At 52.5% G+C, this 24,009-nt stretch overlaps 6 protein-coding genes across 6 annotated transcripts; all 6 read left to right on the forward strand.

The window, feature by feature from the left end:
• The first annotated feature begins 119 nt into the window (after positions 1–119).
• EI97DRAFT_310211 (uncharacterized protein) lies at positions 120–908 on the forward strand. The gene has a single exon (XM_033794601.1). The coding sequence runs from the start codon at positions 255–257 to the stop codon at positions 861–863; it is 609 nt and encodes a 202-aa protein (XP_033654657.1). The 5' UTR covers positions 120–254; the 3' UTR covers positions 864–908.
• A 646-nt stretch (positions 909–1,554) lies between these two features.
• On the forward strand, positions 1,555–4,123 carry EI97DRAFT_432734 (DEAD-domain-containing protein). The gene is made up of 2 exons (XM_033798228.1): positions 1,555–2,090; positions 2,139–4,123. The coding sequence occupies exons 1-2, from the start codon at positions 1,723–1,725 to the stop codon at positions 3,754–3,756; spliced, it is 1,986 nt and encodes a 661-aa protein (XP_033654658.1). The 5' UTR covers positions 1,555–1,722; the 3' UTR covers positions 3,757–4,123.
• A 1,147-nt stretch (positions 4,124–5,270) lies between these two features.
• Positions 5,271–7,832, forward strand: EI97DRAFT_310271 (choline-sulfatase). The gene is made up of 5 exons (XM_033794602.1): positions 5,271–6,021; positions 6,077–6,236; positions 6,332–7,235; positions 7,289–7,337; positions 7,385–7,832. Exons 1-5 carry the CDS (start codon positions 5,360–5,362, stop codon positions 7,512–7,514), a joined length of 1,905 nt encoding a protein of 634 aa, XP_033654659.1. The 5' UTR covers positions 5,271–5,359; the 3' UTR covers positions 7,515–7,832.
• A 194-nt stretch (positions 7,833–8,026) lies between these two features.
• Positions 8,027–9,215, forward strand: EI97DRAFT_432736 (ubiquitin-conjugating enzyme E2 2). Its single transcript, XM_033798229.1, has 4 exons — positions 8,027–8,305; positions 8,398–8,462; positions 8,515–8,739; positions 8,796–9,215. Exons 1-4 carry the CDS (start codon positions 8,264–8,266, stop codon positions 8,917–8,919), a joined length of 456 nt encoding a protein of 151 aa, XP_033654660.1. The 5' UTR covers positions 8,027–8,263; the 3' UTR covers positions 8,920–9,215.
• Positions 9,216–9,407: 192 nt separating this feature from the next.
• EI97DRAFT_432737 (kinesin-domain-containing protein) lies at positions 9,408–13,359 on the forward strand. The gene is made up of 6 exons (XM_033798230.1): positions 9,408–9,758; positions 9,811–9,830; positions 9,898–9,992; positions 10,057–12,228; positions 12,290–12,567; positions 12,664–13,359. Exons 1-6 carry the CDS (start codon positions 9,751–9,753, stop codon positions 12,923–12,925), a joined length of 2,835 nt encoding a protein of 944 aa, XP_033654661.1. The 5' UTR covers positions 9,408–9,750; the 3' UTR covers positions 12,926–13,359.
• Positions 13,360–20,243: 6,884 nt separating this feature from the next.
• Positions 20,244–22,667, forward strand: EI97DRAFT_500746 (GTP-binding protein Obg/CgtA; the record flags this gene model as incomplete). Its single annotated transcript, XM_033802673.1, has 2 exons — positions 20,244–20,316; positions 20,356–22,667. 2 exons carry the CDS (start codon positions 20,244–20,246, stop codon positions 22,197–22,199), a joined length of 1,917 nt encoding a protein of 638 aa, XP_033654662.1. The 3' UTR covers positions 22,200–22,667.
• Between the last annotated feature and the right edge of the window lie 1,342 nt (positions 22,668–24,009).

Raw genomic sequence — 24,009 nt, forward strand, 5'->3', positions numbered from 1 at the left:
ACGGAGATTCCTGAAAGACCCCCACCCGAATACTCGCTAGGCGGAGAGTCGACGGAGACTTCAGACGATGAAATAGGATGTGACTATCAGCGCCTTCTTGGTGATGGCAGGAGGGCGAACTGGAGCAATATGCGTCTGGTACAGCCCACACTTGGAGGAGAGAGTTCCATCAATTGGAGATATGCCAACCAAGGTAGGACACAGAAAGTCCAAGCACCGACTTGCATCTTTGACAATCTACAGGAATCAGCCTCATGAACCTGGCCTCTCGGGAATTCAATGCTGCTTCCCAAGATGATCGGGATACTTCGGATTTGCTCACACGTCGGCTCTACCTTCATGGCATCGCGTACCTCCTCCAAGGACTTCCCGGTAATCTCACAGATGAAGAAGCGTTGAGCCTCCGCTACGTCATGCCGCAAAGTCTGATGGATACTCTAGTCAACCACCCTCAAGGTTGCACTGGAAGCATGGTCACTGGACAGAGAGAACCCCAGCAATCTTCATCGATCCTCCAACGCATTATCGCGGGAATCGTTGTCCAGATGTTTATCATAACGCAATTGCTATTGCCGTATGTTAGATTGCTCGTGGGACAGGCCTATCGGTGGGAGTGCCAGCACAAGGCGGGTCAGCGGCTTGTGTGCACCGGCATCAGAGCTGCGAAGGGGGTTGGCCGCAGGACCCTGCAAGTTTCTCAAGCAGTCCGCCAGATGAACGATGGAAAGGTGGGATGGGCTATTGATGAGGCTGCACTTTGGTGGATCCAAGGGTTGATTGGAGGTATCCAGCAACGAATTTCAGGAGTCAAGCTCATTACGATGGATGAAACATATATGGCGTCGTCCGCCAAGACGGAATAGTCTGTCAACGTTATAGATTTCCATCTAACCGGGCCCCGACGGGTCGATTATATAATCTGCGCAGGGGTCCTACAGGCTCAACGCAAATAATAAGCTTAACGCAAATCGCATACAAATTACTAGGGGGAACAATCTCGCGCGGAATCTGCGTAATTATAAGGTAGCAAATTCTAGCTTGCGCAACAACGCAACACGCTTATCTTTTAAAAGATTAAGAGCTGTAATACGTAGGCAAAAGCATGTACTTTTAGCGTGCAGCATGTATTAAAATAAAAAATATCTAGAATGTACGCGTTGCGCTGTATTTTCTAGATTTTTGCGTTGAGCTTATAATTTGCGTTGAGCCTGTAGGCCCCTGCTGCGCTGGGGGCGTTTTTCTCTGAAAAACTCGCTCACGTGTGAGCGACCCGTCGGGGCCCGGTTAGCTCAAGATAACCTTTTCTATGCACCAGATGCCATTAGCATTTGGTCCAGGTGAATGAAGCGTCTAGATGTTGAAATCCGTGGTGGGCAGTGTACTGGAAGTAACATGCTTGAGCAATGGTTTTTATCACTCCCAATGAGTGCATGCCTGTGCCCAGGTGTCATTTAAAAGCTTATCAACACGTGAAGATAGGCTAGCGCGTCGAGCAGCGCGAGGCACGGCCCTCCTGAATTTTTCTGCAGTAAGCGCGAGAGCAACTTTCATCGAGCCACAATTCCCTCCTTTACGCCTTCAAGACAGAAACCACCATTTCACAACCCATTCTTCGCCCTCCCAGATTAATCACTTCACTTTCCGGCCTAATCGATTGACCTCCTCTTTCGCTTTTCCGATACCCACTTAGTTTCCTCGCTGAGTCTCTCAGCTCGGCCTATCATGTTTACCGCTATGCGGAGGTGTCCAGCGGCCCTTTCGAGGGCAGTTGCGACCGCATCCCTTTCCCCGCGAGTTATACAACTGTCGGCCACACAGGCGTCCATTGCGTCGAGGAGGAGTGCACCGCGAGTAAACAATATTCTGGTCGCTGCATTCCACGCGAGCGCAAGGTGGCGACAAGCTGTGGCAACGGAGTCTGCCACCGCAGAAGCCGCTCACGAAGAGCCCATCACCAAGTTTGCGGACCTCGCCAAACGGGGCCTAGTGCATCCGAACGTAATCGATGTAATCACGAAGAAGATGAAACTGGAGACCATGACGGACGTGCAGACTCGGACCATCAATGAGGCATTGAGTGGTGTTGACGTGTAAGTTTAACCCCTATGGGGATAGAAGTATATCTGATCATGGCACAGTATTGCCCAAGCGAAGACCGGTACTGGCAAAACACTGGGTTTCCTGATCCCAGTTGTCCAAAGGATAATACAAAAGGATCCCCACCTAGCCCAGCGACCCCGTGGTTTCAAAAAGGGTCGCTCAGACGACATCAGGGCCATCGTCATATCCCCTACACGAGAGCTCGCCGAACAGATCGCAGTGGAAGCCAGGAAAGTCACCTTTGGTACAGGAATCATTGTGCAGACTGCTGTGGGTGGCACACAGAAGAGGGCTATGCTGCAGAAGACGCAGAGGGAGGGTTGCCATCTCCTGATTGGGACACCCGGCCGTTTGCTCGACATTTTCTCAGATCCATACTCCGGCGTGAAGGCGCCGCGGCTAGCTGCCCTTATCATGGACGAAGCCGACCGGCTGTTGGACGATGGTTTCCAGAAGGAAATCGTCGAGATCAAAAATTACCTCCCCGACCCCGATGAGGTTGATCGTCAAACGCTCATGTTCTCTGCCACAGTTCCTCGAGAGGTTGTCGACTTGGTTCGCCGAACACTCAAACCGGGGTTCCACTTCGCGAGATGTGTCAACGAGGATGAGGCACCGACCCACGAGCGCATTCCTCAGAAGATCGTCCATGTTTCTGGTTTCGAGAACATTATGCCGAGTCTGTACGAGCTAGTCCTGCGGGAGGTGAAGAAAGCCAAGGCTCAAGGTGGCCGCCCCTTCAAGGCCATCATCTACTTCAATTCCACTGCGGAAGTGACTCTTGCCGCATCCGTTTTCTTCAAGCTTAGTGGTGGCCCCAGGCCCGACAAACCACTTCATGGTCTCCGCGCCTACGAGATCCACTCCAAGCTTTCCCAGGCACAGCGCACCAAGGCTTCAGATAGCTTCCGCTTTGCCGAGTCTGCCGTCTTGTTTTCCTCTGATGTCACGGCACGCGGAATGGATTTTCCCAACGTAACTCATGTCATCCAAGTTGGTCTGCCCCGAGACCGCGAATCCTACATCCACCGCCTGGGTCGCACTGGTCGTGCAGGAAAAGAAGGAGAGGGGTGGCTCATTGTCACTCCTATCGAGCGGCAGGAGGTGCGGAGGCGCCTGCACAAGCTGCCCATGCAAGAAGATCGCTCTCTCGAGACAGCCGCTTTGGATCTGGCCGAGCAACTCGACGTACCTCATGAAATTGCTACCCTGCTGAAGGAGGTGACAGATGCTCATCAGAAAGTCTATCCCGATCAATTGGAAGCTGCGTTTAGGGGGGTCTTTGGCAGTTTCCAATGGACATCCGACAAGCAAGGCCTGCTGGAAGCAGCAAACAGGTGGGCGGAGGTCGGATGGGGTATGCCGCAAGCGCCGAAGCCGCCTCAGTCCTTCCTCACTCTTGCCGGCTCCGGCCGCCGGGCCTCCCGACCTAGCAGAGGTGGTGCAAGTTTATTCGACGACAGCCGCGGTGGTGGTTCCCGAGCCGGCGGGTTTGGCGGACGGTCCGGTGGTGACAGTTGGGGGGGTAGAGGACGTTCATTCGGTGGTCGAGACGGTTTCGGAGCCCGTTCAGGCGGTGATAGGGGCGGTCGTCCGGGTGGGAATGGGCGACCGCGATTCAGCCGGAGGTCAGAGGAGGAGGAGTTGTTCTCTTAGGTGAGCGGCCTTTTCGTTCTCGTTATGGCTTCTTGAACTCCAATCTTCCTCACTGAGATATCCGATCCGGCTTGTATATCACCGTTGTGTACAATATTTCCCCTCTTCTTTTGCTGCATCATCTTTGTCATTACGCACTGTACTGTATTATCTTGATGGTATTGGGAGAGGGCCGACAGTAGTCTCAGAGTCTGCCTCGGGGGCAGAGGGCATCCTGGGTGGGGCGTTCAGACATGCTACCATGGTTAGGTGTTTCGGCGTTCTATCAGGGTGATCTCCCAACTGGTGATAGGACAGAGAAAAAAGTTTACTACGTGTTGGCGGTATTTCAAACCGCTTATATGCAAATGATATCGAGCAAGCTACGTTCCCGAGACATTTTGATAGCATCTTCCTTTGGAGAGTGGCTCGATAAAAGCAATCCCCTCTGCACGTGGGCCTCCTCACACGACAATGGCGGGGCGATCCATGGATCTGCAAGCAGGGCCACAAAATGCCTAGCGGATTGTTAACTTGGTTAAAGCCTAGTTCGAATCAAGCATAGCTTTATGCAGGGTCCGATAGGCGAAAAATGAGCGGCCCCCCGCCAGCTTCATTGGCCCAGAGTATTTTCGAAATGTTTGTGGATGGAGACAACAACATGCTTTCGGAGGCTCGAAACAAATGGTGTTGGCTCACATATGACTATTATTCCCTCATCAGCCGATCACCCCTATTCCATTATCGTAGTCCAGTTACTTCTTGAGAAGAGGAGGTTGGGCTGACCGTTATCCGGCTAGCGTTGCACTGACCTCCTTTCAAGAGCCCTTATCTTAGTGTAAAATTCTATCCCCGCTTGTCTTTCGATGCTTCTCACTGACCCTTTCTGCCACCCCAGACAGCATCAGACGCCATTTCCATTTCCCTGTGCTCTTCCGAGGAGGACCGACAATGAGAGAGACACCAAGGCCAATCCATCCGGCTCAGGATTGTTTTCCCCGACTTCTAAGGACTCGCACGTCTTTCCGTTTCGCAGCTTCTATCATCCGGATAATAGTCAAGTGACCGCAATCGCGACGCGTACTGTGTGATAATGACAAAGACGATGCATCCTACTCTCTGGACTTGAGAGCCTACGACTGGTCCGGCATCTCATGATGACTTCTAGCAACGGGGTTCGCCATTGAGCCTCCTTATGTCAGGTGGACCATAACAAGGCCATGGAACTGAGAGAACCACGTGCGCATCCAGACGCCGCCGCCGTGCCTGGCCGGCCATCACGAGTTTCCACCCTCCAGCAATTGAGGGCTCCTTTTACGGCGCCCGGGCCACCAGACTGCTCTCTTCAAGTGCTCCACATTGTGCACATGCTCGTGCGAGATGGAGAGAGGCACCTGGGCTTGGCGCGATGGCGTGCTATCCCCATTGCGTGCTTCCTCTCCCATCGAGCCACACCGCCTTCTCTCGGATCGCGATGCACAAGGGGGGCAATTTCCATACAAAATCCCCTCCCGATAAGAAGTTCCACCGTCTCGGCTTCACCTGCAATCTTCATCTCCAGTTCCTCGCTTGACTAAGACTATATACACTCCACCAATTCGCCTCGAAGCTCAGACTCGCCGTCATGGCTCCGAGCGCTCTACTCCCAGTCGAGCAGACTCACCTAGATAATCCCATCATTGTCCCAGTCAAGGGTGGCGCCGCAGCTCTGGAGTTCGACGGAATCCTCTCCAGGGAAGCCAATGATCCCGTGAACGGCTCTCGCTCCGCTCTGCCCTCATCCGCAAGTGAAGGGCCCGAGTCCACGCACACCAACGGGCTACAGAACGGCAATCGATACTCCAGCACTCAGTCGAGCGGAAATGACTTTATCACTTCTGAAACTCTCCGTCGTCAATCTCGCAATTTTGCAACTGGCAAATCGGGCTCAAATGCCATCCCAAAGCAACCGAATCTGCTCTATATTATGGCAGATCAAATGGCTGCTCCATTATTGAGAATGAACAACCCGAACTCGGTTATCAAGACACCCAATCTTGATCAACTCGCTAGAGACGGAGTCGTCTTCTCCAATGCCTATTGCAACTCACCTCTATGTGCGCCGTCGCGCTTCACCATGTGCACTGGTCAGCTGCCTTCCAAAATTGGCGGTTATGACAATGCGTCAGAGTTCCATTCCGAGATCCCCACCTATGCTCACTATCTCCGAAGTGAAGGATATGAGACGGTTCTAGCCGGAAAGATGCATTTCGTAGGGGCAGACCAACTCCACGGATTTGAACGACGGTAGCTCGACCCACGCCAGCACAATGACTGCCAAATCTGCTAACACAATTTAAAGGCTCACATCAGACATCTATCCGGGTGATTTTGGATGGGGCGTCAATTGGGATAAGCCCGAAGAGCGTCAGGAATGGTACCACAATATGAGTTCTGTCATGCAGGCGGGACCTTGTGTCCGCTCTAACCAACTCGACTACGACGAAGACGTCATGTTCAAGGTATGTGTGCTACCTCTTGTCCGGGAGGTGAAGCAAGACATCGGTCACGTGTAATTGACTGATAAATACTGTTCGGGCGACTAACAGGGTGACAGTCACAGCAATATCTGTTGGACTATGTGCGTTCGGATCCGGCAACGAGGCGCCCCTTCGCCTTAACTGTATCGCTCACACATCCCCATGATCCCTACACGATGACCCAAGAATACTGGGATCTCTACGAGGACGTTGATATTCCTCTTCCCGAAATTCATATCGCCCAGGACGAGCAGGATCCGCACTCGCAACGTCTTCTCAAAACAATCGATCTCTGGAATAACCCAGTGCCAGATGAAGCCACAAAGCGGGCGCGCCGTGCATATTTCGGTGCCTGCACATTCGTGGACGACCAGATTGGGAAATTGCGGAAAATCCTGAAGAACTGCCACCTCGATAAGGATACTATCATCGTCTTCTCTGGAGATCATGGCGACATGTTGGGTGAACGCGACCTATGGTACAAGATGTCCTGGTTTGAGATGAGTGCTCGTGTCCCGATGATTATCCACTACCCTCCCAGGTTTGCGCCGAAGCGGGTTACCGAGGCCGTCTCCACTATGGATCTCTTGCCAACTTTTATCGATCTCGTTGGCGGAGACAAATCCGTAATCTCTCCTATTGACGGACAGAGCCTTTACGATTATCTGGTATCGGATAAGCCCGGAAAGGACGAAGTTTTCGGCGAATATATGGGCGAAGGCACTGTCACCCCGCTGGTCATGATCCGGCGCGGGAAATGGAAATTCGTATACTCGCTCGCCGACCCACCTCAGCTCTTCCATCTGGTTAGCGACCCGAAAGAGCTGAACAATCTTGCAACCTCGAATGACGCAGAACACATCGAGATGCTCAAGGCTTTCACTGCGGAGGTTCGTGAGAAATGGAACCTGCAAGAGATTCACAAGGATGTCCTGAAGCGGCAACGGAACCGAAGGATTGTTTGGGACGCCTTGCAGCGAGGTATTTCAAGAAAAGTCAATCTCCTACAGATATGTACTGACCTTTCTTCTCAGGCAAACATGAATCATGGGACTATCAGCCCCCCGTCCAGGACCGAGATCGGTAAGTCAACGCTCTGCCATGCTTGTGTGTCTAGCTGACTTTCGCAGATTTATACGCTCTCATGTTCCCCTTGATGAACTCGAAAGGCGCGCAAGGTACCCAGTCGTTGACTACCTTGGTCGTCCTCAAACGGCAGCAGCAAGCCATCATGGTGCTGCCGGAGCGATGGGCGAGTGATCTTTTTGATCTAAATCTGCATTTACGGCTCTCGTATGCCTTCAGACTACTCTTTTTCTGCATGGAGGGGCATTGGTTGCATCTCATCTTCGTCGATACCCTGATCTCAACATGATATTATCTCCGACTCAAGTGCGGACATGTACACTCTTTCTTTGATGACCACTCCACAACAGTACGTTCAGATGGACCGCCTGGTGTTAGGTTGATTTCATATGGAGGAAGTCCTTTCTGGGATATCATGAGAATTAATGTGTAGCTATAAGATTATCTAAGAATCAGTGCATCTCCGTGTACGTCACGGAACCAGAAAGGGCGAGAAAGTGCTCTAGCACGTGCAATTCATGCGCTTCTGTTATTTTATCCGTATGTCCAAGGTTAGCTGAAATATCACAGACCGTTTGTTGCTTTTACCTCAGTGGACAGCGAATTGAGGAGTACTTCATCAGTCAGCTAGCTCCTCTACAACTGCAAAAACTAGCAAGTCACTGTTGTGGTAACCTATATGTGATAGCACGACAATATCTAAGAGATAATGTTTCAAATAAGTACTTCCAACATTCCAGTCGGTGGAACGGCTCACGTGACCTCCGGGCGAGAACTTATGAGGAGGTCAGGAGCTGTTCGAGAAACGTCCGCCAGGAAACCACAATCAACCTACAGTAGCTCACCACGTTCATCCAACCTTGACCACTCCATTACTGCTTTTTTCCTTTTCAAAGTTCTACGAATCTTTTGATAAGCTCGCAATGTCTACCGCTGCCCGCCGCCGCTTAATGCGCGACTTCAAGGTACGCCAGCTCCGATGGCTCCTCCGGTCTCCTCTACAGCCTCCAGCCTATATTTCCCTATCTTTCAATACCTGCTGACACCTACATCTCAGCGCATGCAAACCGACCCTCCCGCAGGTGTATCCGCTTCTCCGATCGCGGACAACGTCATGACATGGTATGCCAGCCATCTCCTCCGCGACACCGGATTTGAGCTCACGCGACGTCAGGAACGCCGTCATTATAGGACCCGCGGATACTCCCTTTGAGGATGGGACATTTCGACTGGTCATGCACTTCGAAGAGGCCTATCCAAACAAGCCGCCGGGCGTCAAGTTCATCAGCCAGATGTTCCACCCCAACGTATATGCCACCGGAGAGCTCTGTCTGGATATTCTGCAGAACAGGTGGAGCCCTACGTACGATGTGGCGGCCATATTGACAAGTATCCAAAGGTGGGTAATACCCGATTGAAAATACTGTTCTGGATAATCTATTGACATTGCGGTAGTCTGCTCAACGATCCCAACACATCCTCTCCTGCCAACGTCGAAGCGTCGAACCTCTACAAGGACAATCGCCGAGAATACACCAAACGGGTGCGTGAGACCGTAGAGAAGAGCTGGGAGGATTGAGGTTGCAAGGCAAGGCTTGCACGTCTACGGTGCGAACTGTGTGGCACTGCACGCCCGATCTTGAAAGCAGCTGTTGCCTTTGCTTGAGCGGGCGTTTGGGGTATTGGAGTGCTTGTGGGATTTCGAGCGAGAACGATACCAGCATTTCTTACTGTTTTTGCTTTCCGGAAAGACCATATCACAGCGAGGCGTTCGGGGTGTCCTTTTCTGGAGAGGTGGAAATGCAGATCAATTCATGAATATGTCTACGCTTCAGTAATGCATCCAATGTTTCATAACGGCCATGATTCTCCTCCTCTTCCTCTATTTCCAGACCGTTTTATGCAGCCTGTGGGATCTCCTCTGTTCTCCCAATATGGTCTCTCTGGGCGACAGACTGCATCTGCAATACAAGTTACATCGTACTGTCTGGCTGTTGCTCAAGGTCATGGCGAATCGCCCCGCCAAAAACCTTGGCAAAAGGAGGGAATCGCGTCCTCGGCGACCACTGTCAACAACCGCAAGCGGCGAGTTGATTATTCGGCCGCAGCGACACCGACAAGCACGCACGAATTTCCACTGTTTGGACCGCTCATTCTTTTGGACAATCCACTCTCGTTCTCCCTTCGAGGCTGGTCCGCTTGTAACACAGAGTGTGTCCGCATCGAGCGAGCCGCATAAACCGCCTTCCCCTTATACCGACGAGGCCTAATTCCTTCGAACGCGCCGAGAACTGACAGTACAAGCCGCGAACGTAGCACAACGCAGGGTGGCTGCCAGCGCCCGGCAACTTGCAGCTGTGAACTTTCCTCAAGGAAAGGTCGTTGGCGGGGAGGAATCTGAGTAGTAACTATGGCGTCGTAAGTGTATAGGAGGCCGCATGTGTCGGAGCGATGCTGATATGCTTTCCAGGAGCTCGAATACCATAAAGGGTGCGCCTACTCCCCGCAGCATGACAGCTTTTCACGCAACAAAGATACTGACTTTGCGACAATACAGTGGTGGCGCGGTTCCGTCCGCAGAACAAGGTCGAAATAGCCAGTGGAGGTGAACCCGTTGTCGAGTTCACATCGGAGGACACATGTACGATCCAAGTACGTCTCTACCTTTCCTACGCAAGGATACATGTAACGTTAGCTAACCACAGTGTTTTAATAGTCAAATGAGGCCTCCGGGGCCTTCACGTTCGATCGCGTATTTGACATGAACTCACGGCAAATCGACGTCTTCAACTATTCTATTCGATCAACCGTTGACGATATCCTCAATGGTTATAACGGCACCGTGTTCGCATACGGTCAAACCGGTGCTGGTAAATCGTACACCATGATGGGAAGCGATATCGACGATGAAGAGGGCAAGGGTATCATTCCACGCATCGTTGAGCAGATATTTGCTAGTATGCTTGCATCGCCGAGCAACATCGAGTACACGGTGAGGGTCAGCTATATGGAGATCTATATGGAGCGGATTCGCGACCTTCTCAACCCGGTCAACGACAATCTACCGGTACACGAGGAGAAGACGAGGGGAGTTTATGTCAAAGGACTGTTGGAGGTGTATGTTTCCAGTGTTGCGGAAGTGTATGAGGTCATGAGAAGAGGAGGAAATGCAAGAGCCGTCGCGGCAACGAACATGAATCAGGAGAGTTCGCGGTCACATTCCATCTTCGTTATTACTATCACTCAGAAGAATCTGGAAACTGGTTCAATGAAGAGCGGACAGCTGTTCTTGGTGGATCTTGCGGGTTCAGAAAAAGTGGGGAAGACGGGCGCAAGCGGACAAACGTTGGAAGAAGCAAAGAAGATCAATAAGAGCTTGAGTGCTCTTGGTATGGTCATCAACGCTTTGACGGATGGCAAATCTTCGCATATTCCTTACCGAGACTCGAAACTCACCCGTATTTTGCAAGAATCGCTGGGAGGTAACTCCAGGACAACGCTAATCATTAATTGCTCGCCAAGTAGCTATAACGATGCCGAAACGATCAGTACACTGCGCTTTGGCATGCGAGCGAAGACTATCAAGAATAAAGCCAAGGTCAATGCGGAACTCAGTCCTGCAGAGCTCAAAGCACTGCTCAAGAAGGCTCAGGGGCAAGTCACTACTTTCGAAAGCTACATTTCTAATTTGGAGAGCGAAGTTTCGCTGTGGCGTGCAGGCGAGACGGTTCCAAAAGAGAAATGGACGCCCGCTTTGGAGAAGGGTGCGGGTTCGGGTAGGAAGACGCCGGCTACTCCCTCTCGGGCTGAGACACCCAGACTACCCGCGAGAGGCTCAGATACTCCTTCACGGCCGGACTCGAGGATGGATGTGGAACGATCTGGTACGCCCAGTCTTCCGCTCGATAAAGATGAGAAAGACGAGTTCTTGAGAAGGGAAAACGAGCTTCAGGATCAAGTCGCGGAGAGGGAGACGCAGCTGGCTAAGGCTGAGGATGCCCTGAAGTCAGCCAAGGAGGAGCTTCAGTACTACAAGGAGAGAGACGCGAAGACCACTAAGGAGAATGAGAGAATGACCAGCGAACTCAATGAGTTGCGGATGCAGGTCGAGAAGCTGAACTTCGAGAGCAAGGAAGCGCTCATTACAATGGACGGTCTCAAGGAGGCTAATTCTGAGCTCACCGCGGAGTTGGATGAGGTCAAGCATCAGTTGCTCGATGCGAAGATGAATGCTCGAGAAACTAGCGCATTGCTAGATGAGAAGGAGAAGAAGAAGGCAGAGAAGATGGCGCAGATGATGGCCGGTTTCGATCTCGGAGGAGAGGTCTTCAGCGAAAATGAGCGAAGCATCCGCAAGATGATCCAACAGATAGATTCACTGCACGAGCTGAGCTCGGCAGGAGAACACATAGCGCCGGATGAGCTACAAGATCTGCGACGAAAACTGGTGGAGACGCAGGGAATCGTTCGGCAGGCCGAGCTGTCGCTCACCGCTCGTAATGAGGAAGACACGATACACAATCGCCGTCGTGAGGCACTTGAGGCTCGCGTGGCTAACCTACAGCAATCCTACGAAGAGCTGCTCGAAAGGAATCTGACGGAAGCTGATACGGAGGAGATCAAGGCGCGCCTGGCAGAGGCATACGCCGCAAGACAAGAGGGCAATTTGGAGCTTGTTGATGAGCTCAAACAGGACCTGACGCGCAAAGTTGAGGAGAACCAGAAGCTTAAGAACGAAGTGGAAAATCTGCAGCAACGGATCAAGAGTGGAGCGATTGCTAATGGTGTCGCAAATGGCATCAATGGCAAGACCGTACAGCAGCAGATTGCCGAGTTCGACAACATGAAGAAGTCCCTTATGCGGGATTTGCAGAACCGCTGCGAGCGGGTAAGCGCCCGTTGGGTGGTTGATTACATTGTTGGCATCGTACTGATCATATGAACAACAGGTTGTTGAACTCGAGATATCGCTCGACGAAACTCGCGAACAGTACAATAATGTCCTGCGGACCTCCAACAATCGCGCTCAGCAGAAGAAGATGATGTTCCTAGAGCGCAACCTGGAGCAGTTGACAGTGGTTCAACGCCAGCTTGTCGAGCAGAACTCGTCGCTCAAGAAAGAGGTGGCTATCGCCGAGCGCAAGTTGATCGCTCGGAATGAGCGCATACAGTCTCTCGAGTCGCTGCTTCAAGACTCGCAGGAGAAGCTGACCGCTGCGAACCATCGGTATGTGAAGGAGATTTCTTACTCGCTCCATTGTCGCAATCTGCAAGATGATCCACGATCTGATCTCAGACCACCGTATATTGACAAGAGATGCAGATTCGAAGCCCAACTCACAGCCGTCAAAGAGCGCCTCGAAGCCGCGAAACAGGGCTCCACTCGCGGACTCGGTTCACCTACATCCAACGCCTCCTTCGCATTCGGCGGCGCCGTTGGCTCACGCATCGCAAAGCCGCTTCGCGGCGGCGGCGGAAACGCCCCAGACGGACCCGTCCTCCCTGCGCTGTCGAACGTGCAGGCGCAAGAGGCGGGACAGGCAAGTAGTGGCAAGAGGACGAGTTGGTTCTTCAACCAGCGGTAGACTAATGAAACAATGTTGGCGAAGGAAGGAGAAGAAGAAGAAGCAACTAGAATCGGATTTTTGGGTCTATACCATCGCTACTTGGTTTTGTTCTTCCTCCTGGGCGTGGCGCTTGATTTGCTGTGGCGTTTCGGCATGAGAAGTACGACCGGCTTCATTCTTACATGATCTCATACAGTTAGACACGAGGGTGTTCATTGGGCTGTTGGAGAGAGCAGATGGACGGGGGAAGGGAGGCAGAGGTCATTGGTAATGCATCCATGGGGCGTTTCGCAGTGCGTGTGGATGCTGTGTGGTCATATTGACTTTTCTTTGATTTGGCCGGTCTATTGGCCCCCCATAGATGCATTGAATAGGAGAGTGAGAGTGATATCGATGAAGACGACTTTTTATTACTGTTGGATTGCAGAACCCGAATTCAAATCCTTTCCGCCGTTGCTGTACACAGTACAACCCCCTCCCCTGATTGTACCATTGTACAGATCCGGACATCCAACACCAACTCGCCGAATTAGTTTATAACGCGAGGCACGCAGATATTCCTCGGCCATTATAGGACGCACCGACGCGGATGTCTCGGTAACTTTTACGGAGTACTCCGTACACCTTTTGTCTTTTTTTGGCCTCACTTCATGGTTAACGATGGAGTCCGAAAACACTTGCACATTCACCCCATCCGGCAGCTTCTCGGAAAACTGTTATTGGAAAAGCGGTAGCGTACCTGCATCGGTTTCCCGTTTTGGGTACTATTGTAGTGTGCTGTGTTCGGGGCCGGAAGGCGCATGGGCGCATGGGCGCATGGATCATGGAGGGTGGGGTGGCATGCAAGGCACGGGGCGGGATTGTCCGTGCCGGATATTGGAACTGGGGTGGTTGTTGGTTAGGGGGTCTGGATCTGGAGAGACTCCCTTTTCTCGGTCATGTGATTAGTATAGGTGAGTGGAGACAGAAGATGGAGGTGTCGAGAATGAGATTGAGACGAGACGACGTGAGAAGGCATAGATCTGGATGGTTTAATCGGGACATGTAGTTCTATGTTTCTAGTAATACAAGGTGGTGAATTGATATAAAAACGAAGCATATTAAAAAAACGCCAATCCTATCTTGACTTGTCTCCATGCTAACTCTACAAAAGGAACGACTAGAAATTAACGAATAGATGCAGTTTGCTCCGAGGACGGAAGAACCGCCCATCGAAGAACTGCGTGAATGATAGATAGCAAACTCCAAACCGGCTTCCTCGAAACTTATACAAGTCCAAAACAATCTCTGCACAAACTCTTACCTAAATCTCCTAGATAAATATATACAAGTGAAGGCCAAATCGTCAGTCTCCATATTATTTCCATCTCCTGTCTCTTTCCACTGCTCTTGTACTGGGGTCATTACATGAGCAAATCTTCATCCTAGACCTCCTCCCTAACACGACTCTCCGTACTAGCCCCCTCTTTCACTGCCGCCGGAGTCCCCTGCGGTGCAAAGTACGCACTCGGTAATCCCGGAATCTCCAACCCCAAACCCTTCACATTCTTCCTCCCCGGAGCCAACCCAGTTCCAACCTCCTTCCGCTTGACCACCAACGGCAATCCATGACCTGCAAGCAACAGCTGCCTGGCACCCGCTAGCTCGGATTCGCGGTGCTCGCCGCCGGGTAGCGGCTTCCGCGGAATAGGGGCTAGAGCTGCCGCGGGCATGAGGATGGCGTCGGTGGAGGAAGCTGGGGAGTTGTCGTCGTCGCCATCGTCAGCATCGCCATCGAGTTTGATTTCGTCCCAGCCTTTGTGGATGCGCGGCGGGTCGGCGATGCGTTCAGGGGGTGTGGGCAGGTCGGAGGAGAAGGTGGGTGCCGTGCTCTGGGTGGAGGCGAGGGATGCGGCTTCGGGGCTGCTGCTTCTCTCCCCGTCGGAATATGGGGACGGGGAGTTTCCGACTGGGTGAGAGGAGAGTGCCTTTGGTGATGTTGCTGTTGGTGGTTCTATGGTGTCGGATTGCACGTCACTTACGTAGTCAGGGAGGTAGCGGGCTGGTGTACGAGGTATGTGAGGGGATGGGGGCGGTGCGAGGACCATTATGGAATCCGGTGTTTCGGTTCGGGCATCCACGTTTAGAAGGACACCGCGCTCGAAGTGCTCTTCATATGGGTCACTTAACGTGGATGTTGACGCAGCGCTGGGGAGGAAGGGTAGAGTCATGCTGGAGTTGCCGTACGGTGACATCGGAGGGTATTCGACGGCGGCTGGGTTGAATGCATAGGGGTAGTTGGCCCGTTGGACGTGTTCGCCGTTCTCGTCTCCAAGAGGACCACCATATCCCGCGAGGCGTGGACTTGGCTGGACGGATCCGTATGCGCTCATATGACCAGGACTTGGTTGTGGAGACGGAACAACACTGTCGCGGAAGCCATTCTGCGGCGACGAAGAGGATCTCTGATGAGGTGATCCTCCTGATGAGTTTCTGGGGACGGCATCATACCCAGCTGCGCCGCCGGACATGTATGTGGACATACCTCCCCCAGCCTCAGCATCGTCGTTACCATTCCCAGGGATAGCCGGATCGTAGAGATAGGCGACTTCGGGGTAGACACTGCCTGTGCTATGTCGTTTGCCCGCGTTCTGGTGATAGCGTCGCGCGACAAACAAGGCGGCAACAAGTGCAATCACCAAGCAAGTGGTACCTCCAATAGCAATACCCGCCGTCTGGGACTTTGTCAATGGGGGAGGGTCGCCTGCCCCGCCGCCTCCAGCAGCGGTTGTGGTGGTGCCCGCTGTCGGGATGCCACCGCTACCACCACCGTCGTAACCGTGTTGTGTCGTGGTAGTTGGTCCATCGTAATGCCCATATGCTCCAGACGTTGTTGCAGTTGCCTCTCCATTGCTCGAGCTTCCGGACTGTTTGGGATCTTGGGTGGCGGAAGTAGCAGAAGTATCAGTTGTGGGTGTCGTACTGGAATTGCCATTAAGGTAAGATGGAGTGTCGGTTGAGGTGCTTTGGAAACTCGATGGTGCAATATTCTGTGCAGTTGGACTGCCAGTTGAGTTGCCTTGGAAGCTTGATGGTGCGATGGTTGGATTGAGTGTCGAAGAAGTGTATCCGTCGTATAGGGACGGTTTTGATGAGGGATACCCAGTTGCGGGACCTGATATGCCGCTTGAAGGGGGAACGATGAATGAGGACGAGGCGACAGTGGGCCTAATGGAGCCGCCGGACGGTGCCTCACTTGTAGCTATCTGCACACCCGAGCTTGGGTTGGTACCACCAGTTGGACTAGGATTACCTGATGTAGCGATGCCGCTAGTCAGAGGCCTAGTGGAATTACCAGGCATAGGAACGAGAGCAGTCAGTATTGGGAGGTCCGTTGGCAAGTTCAGAATTCCCGACGCTTGCCCTGTTGTGGGAGATCCAGTTTTGTCTGAGGTGGGAGTCTGAGTATACACTGCTGAGCGCGACGCGCTACTCGGTTTGACGATATCCGGAAGGTCTCCCGTTGCTGAAGCACCCGGGAAGAATATGCCCGAAGCTGGCTCTGTCGGGGCCGTAGGAGATCCAGTAGGAGATCCAGTTCGGTCCGAGGGTGGCGTCTGAGTATACCCTGCTGAGCGCGATGTGCTACTCGGTTTGACGATATCGGGAAGGTCTCCCGTTGCTGAAGCGCCTGGGAAGAATATGCCCGACGCAGACGTAGAGATTTTCGAATTGTCACCCGCCGGGGGCGGATTGCGAGTCGGTGTGGGCGTGCCCGACGAATGCCCAGTCCCTGAAGCACCGGGGAAGGTAATGCCCAACGTAGGATTCGGGGGACTCGAAGGCACGATAATGCCACTGGGTATTACCAGCGTCTCCGAAGCCGGAACATCTCTATTGGTGGATGAAGGAACGGGACGACCATGACCGCCTGTGGCTCCTGGATGGTTCGCCGTACGATTTTGACTCGGTCCAGGTTTGAGAGACGTCTTCGGAGGCGGAATAGGAGGGCTCTGAATAGGAACTTGCTGTGACCCCGAGGTTGAAGATGGTCGTGCTTGGCTTGAACCCGGACGGGAAGTGGTGGATCGGTCTTCGGTGGTGACTGGGGCGCCGTCGATTTGGGAGGTGCTTCCACTGGATCTAGGAGGGAAGGGCCCAGATGTATGTATTGTTGAGTTGCGGGCGGCGCCTCTGTAATCGTCTGGCTTCCCGATGATGGGCGTTGGTGACCCACTCAAGTTGGGCTTGGTCGTGTCCTCCGCCTTCTCTGACGTTGGTTGTGGTTGCTCGACATGTTCGGAAGGCTTCACCATCGTAGGCACTTCGTAAGTAGGTTTTACGGACACTGTCCCATTTGCGTGGCCTGGCCCATCGCCTTGAATGGTACTTGACGCTGGGGGTTGATGCACGTAAGGTGGAGGTGGTTTTGTACCAGTAGTACGAGTTGTCTCCGGAGTCGTGGTGGTCTCTGGAGTCGTGGTGGTCTCTGGAGTCGTGGTGGTCTCTGGAGTCGTGGTGGTCTCTGCTGAAGTGACGTGGACACTACTCTGGGCCAGTCTGCCGTCGTTACCTGGCACCTTATTTGTTTGCACTGTAGTGGAAGAGGGAGAAGTCGTTGGAGCTCCATGGTCGCGAGTCGTATCCCCAGCAGGCAAAGCAGTGGTAGAGGTCTTCCCTGTTTCTACCTCCGCGGGAGGCTTCGTGGAAGAGGGAGCAGTGGTTGGAGCTTCGTGGTCACGATTATCCCCAGCAGGCAAAGCAGTAGTAGAGGTCTTCCCTGTTTCTACCTCCGCGGGAGGCTTCGTGGTCGTTGGAGTTTCGTGGTCACGATTATCCCCAGCAGGCAAAGCAGTGTTAGAGGTCTTCACTGTTGTCACCTCCGCGGGAGGCTTCGTATAATTCCCCTCAGGCACTCCACGTGCTCCGCGTGGATAATTGTCATGTTGTCTGAGGTCGAGATCTCGACCTTGCCAGTGAGATGGGAGCTCATCTACTGTCATCAGCGACCCAGTTGCACGGGGAGAGAGGATTAAATCAAGCATACCTTGTCTATGGAGAGCTGCACTAGTTGGATTTACGAGTAACGCCGTATAGGAAAGGAACAGAATGCCCTTGAACCACATGGCATTGTCGATCAAAAGAGTGACTATAGTGACAGCGCAAGGAAAGAGAGGGAGGCAAGACAAACGTGAAACGCAAGGAAAGGCACCAAGGGGTTTTGATGGCCTGCGGAGGCCGACGGTATTATGGCAGCTGCAGGCACATACCATCTCTTGCGTCCGACCTGTTTTGGGATGCTCACCCCTGCGCTGCCGTATGCACCGTGAGCAGGGATGACAGGAGATGGGATGGGTGTCGGATTTTGAGGCTTAGCATCGACCAGTGCCTGTCCGAGAATATCTCCATCTCCAACGTAAGCTAACATTAGTAGGATTCTGGGCGAGGCGCACAGCCTTTCCGGCTCGCCGTGCGCGCTGTGGCCCTTCACCTTCGTTTTTCTCGAGGTCCTCGTGGTTGTGTCAGAGGTGGATTCTGGCTGTTCTCGTAGGCCCGGACTAATAAATGGAATTGAATGCGATTCGAACAGAGCAGTTTACACAGTATAACAAATCGCGACCCCAGAGTTGAAGGGCGGATGCGGTGTTTGGAACGCTCAGACCACGCGCTCCTTCTAAGGAAGTGATGCTTTTGGGGGCCGGACTTGTTGCTGTCATGTACTTTACATGTCCGCCAAATGCAAGTGGACGCCCACCCATTACCGCACTGTCCAGGAGAGCCAAACTCTGGCCATCCGAAAGGACCAACAGATGGTCAACGCCGCTCTAGAAAGAGTGGCCAAGATGGGCTCTTTCCTTGCAGCCCCGCGGATAACGCACGTGTGGCGTGTAATCCCATGGTTCCTTCGATGTCCATGTTGTGCAATGTGTCTTGAGACTTCGCCGCAATTGCCGCCCGCTGAATTGCAAATGGGGCGCATGAGATATCGTGATTGGAAAAGAGACGGCGTATTGCCTGGACTGACATTTCGCGCCTCAGTTTGTCGAGGCACCTGCCCTTACCAGGTTGGCTAAGCCATCTCGGGCGAGTTCTTGGACCCAAGATGGAAGCATCCGAATATACGGAGCGAGTCCAGGACCCAAGAGAATGTGGCCGCTCTTATTTTTCGTAATGTGCTTCACCATGGCCTCAGCAACGTCTCTAGGATCCATAATGAGCTGGCCACTTGATGCGATTGTCTCCGCTATCGGCTCAATCAAAGGCGTGCGGGTCCAGGTTGGATAGATGATAGACGTCTTTACCTGTGGGCAGCGGTAGCGGTGTTTGAGTTCCTGCGTGAGTCCTTCATGCAATGCAACCAACCCGGCCTTTGTGCAGCTGTAGTCCACTCCAGCTGTCAGTGTTGCGAACGCAGACATGCTCGAAGTACTCATGATGTGCCCCTTCTTTCGGGAGATCATGTCTGGGAGGAACTCTTGCAGAGTGAACCAATGACTGACAATGTTGACATTGAAAATGGCGCGGACCGTTTCTGGGCTCTGTTGCAAAATGGTACCTTCACTGCCTATGCCCGCGTTATTGATCAATATCGAAGGTGGGCCGAAGTCTGAGCGGATTGCTTTGCCCGCTGCATGGACTAATGATGGCGAGGTAACATCGCAATGGTAGAATCTAACAAATTCTCTTTCGTCTGGACAAGTTAGTGCGGACCTGTAATAAATAGCCAAAATCACCTACCCTCCGGGATAGCGCTCGTCAAGGGGACGACATCCAGAACCGCAACCTTAACCCCTCGGGCCACAAGTGCCCGTACTACAGCAGCGCCAATGCCCTTTGAACCGCCTGTAACTACAGCGACCTCTTCCGGCCAGTTCCACGCACTCGTGTCGTCCTTCCACAGCCATCGGTTATCGGCCCAACGGTTGAGTGCTGCATTGATGTCGCGAACAAGAAATAGGGTCAACGCCCACTTCGCGATGTTATCGATGAGTGCAAGCTGAGGTCCCGGAAGAGAAAGATTGTGTGAGATACAAACGTTGAAAGTATTGTGAACGAGCAAGCAGGATGACGGGGACTGATCTGAATGCGAGGCCCAGTGCGCGGACAATGAAGGATGACATTGTGATTCTTGGAGGGATTTCGTTGATCGCAAGTGCGTCGATTGAGATCTCGCACGATTAATGGAACTGCACGGAGTACAGGCTATGGATATTTAACGTTTATGAACAAACGGATATGGGAGTAGGAGGGCTGGAGTGACAGTCTTATAGGAGCTGGCACTGATGTGCTGCCATCCCACGTGATTCCAGTATTCTCTCGCACGAGGCCTAGGTAGTAGGGGGCTGAATATACAGCGATGGATGTTAAAAGGGACGGTGGGCGAACCTGCAGTGTCTCATCAACCATCGTTCCAAGGGTGCCAGCTGCAGGTGTGAATCAATGCTGACATTCTGAGCTTATGTAATCAGTCCTACCGGTTTGTTGTTCTGAGACCAGAAACTTTGCGGAACTTCCGGCAACTCCGCAAGTGGAAACGACATTGCCCACCCTCCTCGATTGGTGTTTCGCTGACCTCTTCGTTGTAGCTCTAGAAGCTGATAACTGCCAAAATCACCGTATGACATCTCTCCGCACTTCATTCGGTGCGATCTTGGCGCCGTTCCTGTACCCTTCGCTCTTCGAATCCGCCGCAGCCACTGCCACTCGCCAGCTCCCGCGCAGACCTCCACGTAGGACTTTGCCCTTTCTGAAAAGATGCGCGTATAGTACCGAATCATTCTCGTCCCGTGAGGAGCTTTCAGATGCGCGATCGTCGCACCTCAACCCAAGTCCTGACAATTACTCTCTAACCCCCTTCGCCGATCGGTGTATAATAACTGTGGAAGCCGGGGCTGGTGGCCATGGCTGCGTATCATTCTTGCGAGAAAAGTACATAGAAGAGGGACCTCCGAACGGCGGCGATGGTGGAACCGGTGGTAATGTCTACATACAAGCCATACGTGGAGAAACGTCTTTGCACAAGCTCGCCCGGCGACGGTTAATAAAGGCTGGTCGAGGTCGCAATGGGCAAGGAAAGATGAAGGGAGGCGAACGGGGAGCAGATGTTCTGATCACAGTACCTGTGGGCACTATAATACGGGAGATTCAGCGGCACGACCCGGTAGAGGAAGCTGAGCGGGCTGAGCTTGACGCGCAGCGGTGGAGGAGAAGAAAGTCATCCAAGGAGGAAGTGGAAGAAGAGGAGAAGGGGACATATGATCAGTCGAAATGGCTGGTATTTCCGGGTACTGTTCCTTCGGAATTGAACAGGATGAACTTCCCACGACTGCCTCCACCACGGAGATCTCATCTCGCAGCACTCCAACCGCAAGCGCCCATTTGGCTAGATCTTGATAAGCATATGGAAACTCCGATGTTACTTGCCGCTGGGGCAATGGGCGGTTTGGGGAACCCACACTTCATCACTCCGAATCAGGCAAGACCGAAAATGGCGACGAAAGGAGATCCGCCTCTGAAGCTTTCATTGCAGTTTGAGCTGAAGATACTGGCCGATCTTGGGCTTGTCGGTCTGCCGAACGCTGGCAAGAGCACTCTCCTTAGAGCTCTTAGCAACAGTAAGGCTCGCGTGGGGAACTGGGCTTTCACGACACTGCAGCCCAACGTCGGCACAGTGGTACTGGATAACCACCATGGTCGGCCAGCTGTGATCAAGAGAAGACGGGACGGCGAATTGAGAGAAAACTTTACGATCGCAGATGTTCCGGGGCTTATTGAAGATGCGCATCTTGATAAAGGCCTGGGACTTGGATTCTTGCGACACGTAGAGCGTGCTGCAGTACTTGCCTTTGTGATCGACCTCTCCGCCGGTGACGCCGTTGAAGCGTTGAAGCTCCTCTGGAAGGAAGTGTCCGAATACGAAACAGTACGAGAGAAGGAAGTTAATGCAGACACCCAACGCCGGATGGTGAAGTACATCCCGCCATCACAAAACCAGCCGGCATCGATCTCGCTAGGGCTGGAATCGCCCAAGTTTGAGAACCCCTCGATTGAGTCGCTCCCTCTGTTGAGCTCAACCACGATTTCGTCGAAGCCTTGGTTCGTGGTTGCCACGAAAGCAGATTTGCCGGACACGCAGCAAAACTATGAAGCGCTCCAGGACTACTTGGCCAGAGTTCACGCTGGCGAACTACCTCATCCCAGCAAGCGCAAGAATGCCTGGAAGTACGATCTGAGGTCCGTTCCCGTCAGTGCAATCAACGCCCAAGGCGTCGAGGCCATTCCGCGCATTGTAATGGACCTTCTGGAAGAGTAGGCTGATGTGGCGTATCTGCATCACGACCTTTTTGGCGTCTCTACTTCTGGCTGCTGCAGGAGGATCACTTTGTGCAGACCACCAGCTAAAACATCGTGCCGGATGGACCTTTAGGCCGCATTCGGTCTCCGATGGATCAATGGCGTTGACTCCTGTGGCTCGATTCAACCTGTGCAATGTGTACAATACCGTTTTTATATGATTTTCAGACGCAGAGAGCAGATACCCGACCTGTATAGAGGAAATAGGCAGGCATGGCTCGAGAGCACGAGCATTCAAATGTCAAGCAGATGGGTTTCAGTGCATTTCAAGGTCACGGCTCCCATACCTCAGCATCCAATGCGCCTGTGTGTCCATACAACTGAATCATCCCATCCACGCATTACGGAGTACATCCGGTAAATTCTTGTATACTATGTACCCATTCCTCTGAAGCCAACCCAAGCCTAATAGCTGGGCATAGAGAGGAAGGATTACGTGACCAGGTCGCCACGTGCTCCAATTTCGGTGTGCAAACAACAAAGTCAGCGAACCTGGCGGAGCACAGTCCATCCTGCAGCCCGCCGAGTTAACGGCTCACATCACATATCCCGTATTCGGCTACGCCAATCCGCTTTGGGGAATCGAGAGAGATGAGATATTACGGAGTACAGCATCTCGGTAGAACGCCGATAGGTGAGTTGGTAGGTGCACACCCTGCATCTTCGAATTCCGAGATCCGCTAAAGGATCAAGTAAGTAGCCTAGAATCATGAGAAGCGGATGGCATTGGGTTGGTGGCGTCTCTGGCGTGATCATAGGAGCTTCATGGCTTTTGGTATAGAGTCAACATATCGTATGTACACACCGAGAGCGGTTCCAATATTCATGCAAGTAGCACAGGCTCCTTAACATGGCATCAACACAATTTACTTGTAGGCTGCAAGACGGACATACAAAACCTAGGCCTTTCTTAAATGAGATACGACCAATGCGCACAACCTTGACTAATAATTAACCTCCTCTCCCAGGGCAATGATTAAATGGCATACCAATAAACAATAATTGGCATACCACTAAGACCTGTCCCGTCGGATAACAGGTCCGTGATTGGGTCCGTTCAGGCCAAGCTATCTAACCTTAGGAAAAGTAAGTAAAAATCTCTAATAACTACCGTTAACTTTCAACTTGTTTTTCCCTTAAATTTTCTAAGGGAGCGTACCCTTTTCTTGTTACAGCCTTAAAGACCGCCTTCTTATTAACAGATTTACGCATAGAAACGTAAATTTTTCAACTCTTTAGGTGCGTGACGCCAGGGTGAAGAGGGCGACTTAGTGGTATGCCAATTATTGTTTATTGGTATGCCATTTAATCAGTCGCCTCTCCCAGCAGATATCCTATTCCAACCGCTGACTAGTTTACACATTTTCCTGTTAGCACTCGGTTTTACTGTGTATACTACCAGGCACCCCTTTGCAGCACGAGGCAAGGGCGGTCTTGTTGCAAACAACAGCATTCTTCTCGCAGAGCACTCAGACAGAACTATCCTTTTCTGTTCGGCGCGACTCTAGGTAGACGGCCCTTTGTTACTAGAAGCGTAACATAGGAAGGGGAACGGCAGTAGATTGTGGAAAAGGGACAAGCCTTCTATAGGACATGGCTTCCCAAGGGTTTGTAACGGTCTTCGACTAATCCACAGGACCTCCTCGGTGGATTTAGCTCAGTCCACCGGCCAGTTGAGTCTCAGACAGAAGGGGTTCTATGCACTATCCTACAGCGCACGCCAATGCAGACATTCGACAAAGTAAATTAAGGTTATCGATGTTCGAAAA

The sequence above is a fragment of the Westerdykella ornata genome (genome assembly GCF_010094085.1).
Source record: "Westerdykella ornata strain CBS 379.55 unplaced genomic scaffold EI97scaffold_8, whole genome shotgun sequence".
In the NCBI taxonomy this organism is placed as follows: domain Eukaryota; kingdom Fungi; phylum Ascomycota; class Dothideomycetes; order Pleosporales; family Sporormiaceae; genus Westerdykella; species Westerdykella ornata.

What these genes read in the sequence shown, in the direction of transcription:
- EI97DRAFT_310211 (XM_033794601.1), top strand. Translation starts at nt 255, where the DNA reads ATGAACCTGGCCTCTCGGGAATTCAATGCTGCTTCCCAAGATGATCGG.
- EI97DRAFT_432734 (XM_033798228.1), top strand. Translation starts at nt 1,723, where the DNA reads ATGTTTACCGCTATGCGGAGGTGTCCAGCGGCCCTTTCGAGGGCAGTT. An exon ending in GCATTGAGTGGTGTTGACGT is followed by an intron (nt 2,091 to 2,138) that starts GTAAGTTTAACC and finishes ATCATGGCACAG; the next exon opens with TATTGCCCAAGCGAAGACCG.
- EI97DRAFT_310271 (XM_033794602.1), top strand. Translation starts at nt 5,360, where the DNA reads ATGGCTCCGAGCGCTCTACTCCCAGTCGAGCAGACTCACCTAGATAAT. An exon ending in CTCCACGGATTTGAACGACG is followed by an intron (nt 6,022 to 6,076) that starts GTAGCTCGACCC and finishes CACAATTTAAAG; the next exon opens with GCTCACATCAGACATCTATC. An exon ending in ACGAAGACGTCATGTTCAAG is followed by an intron (nt 6,237 to 6,331) that starts GTATGTGTGCTA and finishes ACAGGGTGACAG; the next exon opens with TCACAGCAATATCTGTTGGA.
- EI97DRAFT_432736 (XM_033798229.1), top strand. Translation starts at nt 8,264, where the DNA reads ATGTCTACCGCTGCCCGCCGCCGCTTAATGCGCGACTTCAAG. An exon ending in GCTTAATGCGCGACTTCAAG is followed by an intron (nt 8,306 to 8,397) that starts GTACGCCAGCTC and finishes CCTACATCTCAG; the next exon opens with CGCATGCAAACCGACCCTCC. An exon ending in ATATTGACAAGTATCCAAAG is followed by an intron (nt 8,740 to 8,795) that starts GTGGGTAATACC and finishes ACATTGCGGTAG; the next exon opens with TCTGCTCAACGATCCCAACA.
- EI97DRAFT_432737 (XM_033798230.1), top strand. An exon ending in AGGACACATGTACGATCCAA is followed by an intron (nt 9,993 to 10,056) that starts GTACGTCTCTAC and finishes GTGTTTTAATAG; the next exon opens with TCAAATGAGGCCTCCGGGGC. An exon ending in CTGACCGCTGCGAACCATCG is followed by an intron (nt 12,568 to 12,663) that starts GTATGTGAAGGA and finishes CAAGAGATGCAG; the next exon opens with ATTCGAAGCCCAACTCACAG.